This window comes from Sapajus apella, unplaced genomic scaffold (assembly GCF_009761245.1).
Source record: "Sapajus apella isolate SASKATOON/1434 unplaced genomic scaffold, GSC_monkey_1.0 scaffold3259, whole genome shotgun sequence".
Taxonomy (NCBI): domain Eukaryota; kingdom Metazoa; phylum Chordata; class Mammalia; order Primates; family Cebidae; genus Sapajus; species Sapajus apella.
In genome coordinates this window covers 54-7,469 of record NW_022440185.1, presented here as the reverse complement: position 1 = coordinate 7,469, position 7,416 = coordinate 54, and the positions used below count along the sequence as shown (strand labels likewise).

At 36.4% G+C, this 7,416-nt stretch overlaps 1 protein-coding gene and 1 non-coding gene across 2 annotated transcripts; both read left to right on the top strand.

The window, feature by feature from the left end:
- Positions 1 to 289: 289 nt before the first annotated feature.
- LOC116547464 (POTE ankyrin domain family member A-like) lies at positions 290 to 5,240 on the top strand (the record flags this gene model as incomplete). Its single annotated transcript, XM_032273417.1, has 5 exons — positions 290 to 360; positions 456 to 598; positions 729 to 904; positions 3,705 to 3,811; positions 5,103 to 5,240. Coding segments are annotated over exons 1-5 (635 nt in total), but the record flags the coding sequence as incomplete, so codon positions are not given.
- Positions 5,241 to 6,483: 1,243 nt separating this feature from the next.
- On the top strand, positions 6,484 to 6,590 carry LOC116547465. Its single transcript, XR_004267061.1, has one exon. It is a non-coding gene; the product is annotated as a U6 spliceosomal RNA (small nuclear RNA).
- The last annotated feature ends 826 nt before the right edge of the window (positions 6,591 to 7,416 follow it).

Genomic DNA, 7,416 nt, shown 5'->3' with positions numbered 1-7,416 from the left:
TAGTAGTTGTAGTAAAAATTATATCTAACAATTATTGAGCTGTTTTTTGTGTTAGGAACTATTCTCTATCTTTTGTGTAGAGTCTCATTTAAGTATTACAGTGGTTTCCTGTGAGAAAGCTACTATTTTCATTCCCATTTTATTGATGAGGAAATTGAGATAAAAAGCAGCTCAGCAACATCTAAGAAGTGGCAGCACTTGAAGTAGGATTCCAGCCCAAGTTGAATGCAATCCAAGGGCTATGCTCTTTCTGTTCAGATAGGCTGCTCTTTTATTCATACAGTGAGTAATGAGGGATAATGAAGAAAGTAATAGCTTACTTTCTTCAGAGGAAAATTCGGTGTTTGTTTTGAAGGCAGAGTAATAGGCTGTTTAGTGTTTGCAATGACATGAATTGTTGAGGTGGCTGTAGATAATGCACTACAATTTCCTAAAAAGTCTTCTCGCTCTCATAGAACTGCTCTCCATTTGGCGTCTGCCAATGGGAATTCAGAAATAGTAAAACTCCTGCTGGACAGAAGATGTGCACTTCATGCCTTTGACAGCAAAAAGAGGACAGCTCTAATAAAGGTATGCAGTAGCCAACTATATCGGCATGAGATGTATTCGATTTCAATACATACAATAAAGATGAGTTTTCCTATCTAAATATAACTAGTTGGTGAAACCCGTGGAATATTTATTTCGAATTCCTAGGATTTATAATTTGTTTTTGGTCTAATACTGACAGGCCGTACAGTGCCAAGAAGATGCATGTGTGTTAATGTTGCTAGAACATGGCACTGATCCAAACCTTCCGGATGTGTATGGCAATACCGCGTTACACTATGCTGTCTACAATGAAGACAAATTACTGGCCAAAGCACTGCTTTTATACGGTGCTGATATTGAAGCCAAAAACAAGGTACAGATCTACCAATTTTATTTTCAAAATACTGAAATGCAATTGTTTTTAACACTGACCTCCTGTGTAAGGGTCAGTTTTCTGTATTTGGAAGCTCAAGCATAACCTGAATGAAAATATTTTGAAGTGACTTAATTATCTAAGATTTTATTTTAAGTATTGTTAAATTTAAAGAAGCATTAGAGAGGGTCCAGTTTTTTTTTTTTTAAATGCACTTATGGTAAATTGTTTTTTTAAAAAACAGTGAATTTGTAAAAGGTAATACTTATTTTTTTCAATTTTTCCCTCCCAGGTTTTTGGTTTTTTTCCCTAATGATTGTAAAATAATACAATTTGCCCTGGAAATAGGTTTTACATTAAAACTCCAAGAAAATCAAAACATATTTCAGCGAATAGAAATCCTGTTGCTTTGACAAGTTCCTAAAAAAAAGTAATAGCATGAAGTGATGTATCTCTCAGTGGCAAGGCTTAAGATAGTTCTGATTGTTCATAACGGAGAAATGGAAAGGAGAAAAGAGAGCAATCAGAAATATCAAGGCCAGTTTGGCAATTAGGTAATGGAAAGGAAAGACAATAGAAAGGTTGTTGGTGTGTGTGGTGTTGTTGTTGTTCATTCATTTGTTTCTTTGTATGGTGAAGCAAGGTTCTCTTCAGTTTTAGAGAATGACAGTTTTCAGTTTGGGATTGGGAGTTAGCAAGTTGTAAACTGCCCAGAGATCAATTTTAGGAGGCCTCTGAGGAACCAGATTGGCAATGAATAGGTGTAATGTAGTGGGAAACCCTTGAGAAGAGGGAATCACAAGTACTTAACTGACTGTGTACTATTCTATTCTGGTAGAAATAGCCAAGTAGAGTCTCAACTCTGCTTTCAAATCTAGAATGTCTTGATGGAAAGGTGGGACATCAGTAGCTTACAAGTACGAAGATCAAGTTGTATTTTGAGTTTACTAGACCCTGTTCTCCCCTTACCCAGGAAAATTACGTGGTGATTTCAGCAAATGAATCTCTCTCCTACTGTTTTCTCTTTTTGGCCAAATCCTGAAATGATAAAGGGAGTTGGTCATGTGGCTGAGAGGACACTGAAGTAATTATCTATTGTACTAGTTTTCAGCTAGAATTGTGCATCCCAGTAACCTGAGGAAAAATTTTAAATAATCTACCACTCTAGGCTCTCCCCTGAAGATTTTCATAAAGTAAGTCTGATAAAGCCTGGACATGTATGTTAAAAATGTTTCCTTGAACCAGGCATGGTGGTGCACGGCTATAGTCTCAGCTGCTAGGGAGGCTGAGGTGGGAGAATTGCTTGAGCTCAGGAGTTTGAGTTTATCCTGGGCTACGTAATGAGACCTTGTCTCTAACAACAACAAGAAATTCCTCAAAATCTGGATACACACCTGCTTAAGAACCACTGAATAGATAAGTGTAATGTGTAAATTCTTACATCTCAGAAACTGAGATATCTCTAGAAGAGTTGGAGTTGGATATGTGCTCATTCCTTTACATCTTTAATTTCCAGTAATAGTAGTTTGACTTTTTCTTTTTTTGAGAGGAGGTCTCTGTTTTCCAGGCTGGAGTGCAGTAGTGCTATCGCAGCTCACCAGAGCCTCGACCTCCCCAAGCTCAGGTGGTCCTCCAACCTCAGGTTTTGTATTTTTTTTTTTTAGTAGAGATGGGTTTTTTGCCATGTTTCCCAGGCCAGTCTTGAACTCCTGGGCTCAAGCGATTCACCTGCCTCAGGCTTTCAAAATGCTAGGATTACAGGTGTGAGCCACAATTCCTGTCCTAGTCTGAATTTTATCTCTGTGATTGGGACATTAAAATGAATATTATTGGCAGTATCAATCAGCTTACAGAATAATAGCTTTTCCTTCCTACCTTCAGTTATTCACTGCCATTCAGAAGGTCTTTTTGCAGTGAGTATCTTTCAATAAGTAGAGGATGGTCCTCTCAGGATTTTGTGTCGCTACTCTTATCATTTAGGTGTCACTTATTATTCAAGCGCTTAGGGCAATAAGTTGTTATTAAGAGCAGAGTTTTCTCAATTAAACATTTAGCAAATTCTAAACCGTTTTGGTCAATTGAAGCTGTATTATCGACTATCCAGTATGTCTCTTAAGTTTGTAGAGCATTGGGCTAATCAGGATGGCAGTTTTAAAACACTAAATATCATGGAGTTATTAAGAATACATATAGGAATTCTGTTAATTTAGTTTCAGTAGTCCTATGAACTGATTATTTAGTTAACAGTCTGAAAAAATTAAATACAAATAGATTTTAAATGAATAAATGTTGGAAACATTCTTGAAATGGGCAGTATGAGTCTTAATAGCAATTTTTATTTCACATTGGAGTTTGATCTTTTGGTGAAACATGTGAAACTAAAAAATATTTTACATTCAAATTCTTGCTTAATACCCAACAATTTGTCTTAGGTTTTGAGGATATAGAGATAAAAGATACAGCTTCTGCCCTCAAGAAGCTCTTTGCTTAGATGGGGAAAAAAATATTATCATCCAATAATACTGTGCCAAATGCTGGCTTAGAAGCAAAGATTCCTGGAACGAATAAATGTTTAAAGTCAGTTTCTGAGATGATCAGAGTTAATGTGGTGAGGCAGAGGAGGAATGTCTCCAAGGGAAGGAGCGATGTGTGGGAAAGCACAGAAGAGTAAGAGGGAAGTGACTACAATTTGTTTACTTTCTATGAGTGTAAGTTTATAGGATCTTATATAGTTTTCAGTTCAGTTGAGAAAATGTAATTTTTGAATCAGATATCATTTTTGCTTTGCATTGTTTTACAGTGTGGCCTCACGCCACTTCTGCTTGGCATACATGGACAGAAACAGCAAATGGTGAAATTTTTAATCAAGAAAAAAGCTAATTTAAATGCCCTTGATAAATTTGGAAGGTACAGTTATTTCTTTTAATCTGTCTGTTGTTCTAGAGTGATAGCAGTCACTCACGTCATAAATATTCATAAGATTAACTTATTGTGACATAGTGATCAGGATTAACACGAATCAGTTAAGTAGAAAAAGAGTTAAACTGGGCAACATAAAGAACAGTTTTAGTAGGATTCATCTTACTACATTGACTGATGTTATTATGTGACCTTTTTGGTTATATGATTTTATGTTAGCTAAATGGATTTCATGTTAGTCTCATGAAGTGTGAACTTTAATTTTAGGTTTACTTTATGACTCAATATTGAACTTCTTACCCCTTTCTGGTAGTTTTTAACCTCTGTGTCTTATATGCTTTTCTGCTAAGTATGCTGTATTCAACATCAATAGGAGTTGATAATCATTTTATGTTTTGAATGACTCTGCTTTAATTTGCTTTCTTTGAAGGATATTAATGTTAGCTTATCCCTACATACAATTGATACTGTGGGTTCATCAGCTTTTGTTTTATTTCCAGTGTATTTTGATGTTTTTATTTTTAATTGGTATGGAGAGAGGGAGTAAGTTAGTTTTAAGTGGATATACTTTTCCTTTAGTGAAGGCAAGCAAGCTGTATTTGGGCGATAAGAGAAAAGAGCAAGGCTTTGGATTCACACAAGACTGGGTTTAATTCCTAGCTTTCTTACTTGCTAGATGTGTGACCTTGGAATGGTATTTACCACCAAATATGTTGTCATATGTGAAAAGGAGAATATGTCCTTCAAAATTGGCTGTGCATAAGTAAGAAAGATGTGTATGTACAGCATTTAATTTAGTGCCCAGCTCATGCTTATTGGCATTGTTAACTGAAACAACTATGACCACTATTCTCCCCGTTATTAATATTACTGCTTTCAGCATGCAGATAGCTCTTATGTAATCCCCTGGCTGATTTTCTATTACAGCATATCAGCCTAGGGAAGCTGGGAAGAAATCTTCACTTAAATTTTTGTCCACTTCAGATAAGTGGCCATAGCATAGTTTCTTGCCCATCAAAAGCCTTTAAATTAGTAGCTTCTATGATGCAATATCCCACTGAGATAAGAGGTTTTCTTTTTGTCCCTTCCTTTTAACCTTGGTGGTATTTTACAAAGATGAACACTTGGGCACCCAAGATGCTTATGTCATTTAATACATATAAATATTTAATTATGTTTAATTCTGCATGAATAGGCAAGATATTAAATTGGTAATGTATACTAGATTAGCTTTAAATTTTACTATAGTTCTTAAGGGAGAAATTCTCTGTCATTTTAGAACTGCTCTCATACTTGCTGTATGTTGTGGATCAGCAAGTATAGTTAGCCTTCTACTTGAGCAAGATATTGATGTATTTTTTCAAGATCTGTCTGGGAAAACTGCCACCGATTATGCTGTTTCTAGTCATCATGACATGTAAGTGTTTACATTAAAATGCTAGTTAACACTAAATCGAGGCTTAAAATATTTACAACGATTGTATCTTATCAGGTGAGATGTCATAGTTTGGCTCAGGTGGTTTTAGAGTGGCAGTGAGTTAGTCCCCTGCCGCAGTTAGAAATCAAACAAAAAGCTAGACTGGTTACATGTGCTAGTGCGTGCTGGATTCTTTATCTCAGCACTTGTAAGACCTTTATGTTTAGAGATCCCAACATTGTTCATTTCATCCAAGAATAAAACCTATGCATGAGATTAAAAAATAGTGTAACATCTTTGATTTTTCTGATCAGTTATTTGGGTCTTGAAATGTCCAGTTTAGCAGAAAATCTTTTACTGTCTTCTGAGAACTATCTTCTACGTACTCCTTGAATTTTTCAAGAACGAACGGGGTTCACTAAATCCAAGGAAGGCAATCCCTTTATCAAATCAGAAGGAGGAGAAACAAAGGACATTCCAATCATTCTGTTGTTTCTGTTAATTCTGTTGCTGCATTATTGCCCCTAAAACTGGTCCTGCTGCCTGATAATGGTTGACCTTTGACACCAAGATGCCCGTACTGATTCAGATCCCTCAGGTCTTCATGGTGATCCATACAGAGACGTTGAAGTTATAGCATGTTTTAGTTCACATACCTATGCTTATATGCTCAGCCGTTATTGCCAAAGAACCTGCTCTGGCAGTGTGACTTTATCCACACACAAAGTGAACAAATTGACCCTTACCCCCATATTCAGAACCTGATGTGGAACCCACATCTCAGCCTAGACTTAGCTGAGACCTTCATGGTAAGAGATTCTTTGAGGCCCGTGTTGGTCTTTTATCTAGCAGATGTTCATTGGGCTTGTTCTAAATGGTCAGAGAGGTTGAAATAATGTGGCAGAAAGAGATCAGTGTTTCTTTCTTCTTTGCTACCAGGTCTGTACCCTCCCACACCTTTATATCCTGTATAGTACCTTAGGCAGTAGAAAGTCCCATATTAACCTTCCCCAGAGCAGCAGACTCCCAGTGGTGGTTGGCCCCTGAGTGATCTGTTTTACATAATAATGACAATTGCCCAAGCTACTTGCACCTCTACCTCAAAATTTAAAAATATTTTCAAATTCTGCCTCCCAGGAAGCCACTGAAGAGAATTCTCAGAATGTCAAGTAGGTTAGTTGGACTTAACAGGACCAAACCTTATCCATGTTTCATCACCAATCATGTGTAAAAGTAGGGCTTTGTGCTTGCTTCGGCAGCACATATTCTCAAATTGAAACACTACAGAGAAAATTAGCATGGCCCCTGCATAAGGAGGCTGCACAGATTTTTGAAGCATTCCATCTTTTGCACAGTCACTAGAAGGTTATTTGACTGTTTGCTGACTAGCTGTAAGGAAACTGTTTGAATAAAGGAAAATGGGTGCTATCAAAATATTGAAATTATGATTTGCACTACAAAAATAGTCATGTAAGGTGGTCTATGAGATGACACCAGAACTGAATAATGTGTCGGGTGTTATGTGCAAAATATGTTGTTAAGTGTGTATGTCAAAACTTAGAGAATGTCAACTTGCAACTTCTTCATGGAACCTAAAAAAAAAATGAAAGTAGGGTTTTGGTCTCCCATGTCAGCTGGATATGAACATGGGTGTAAAGCATCATCCTAGCAAACATCTGCTGGTTCACAGTTTCAGTCCGTAGAGAAGGATCATTGGTCCAAGCCAGGTCTTACATCCATTGGTTTTTCTGCCATTAGTTTCATTGATAAACTCCATAATAGTGGACAATCACATCACCTACTTTAATGAGATATTTATCAATAAATTTAGTTACAAACTATGAAATAGTTGAGATACCCTAAATTATAAGTCACAAAGAGTAGGACAACTAATAAGCAAAATTAGGACTTAATAACATTTTCTGAAAACAGCAACATTTTCATATTAGAACCTATGAACAAAATACAGATTGGATTTTATTTGGGATTCCAAGATGATTTCAGTTGTAAAGTTTAGGAACAGATTATTCCATTGCTTTACTGTTTCTCTAAGCATTTAAAAAATGATATCTTGTTAAATCTTTATAATAACCTAGTGAAATAAGGCAGCAAAGTCCTTACTTTGTAGAAGACAACATTGAGCCCAAGAGGAGCAACTTGTCCAAGAACAAATAGC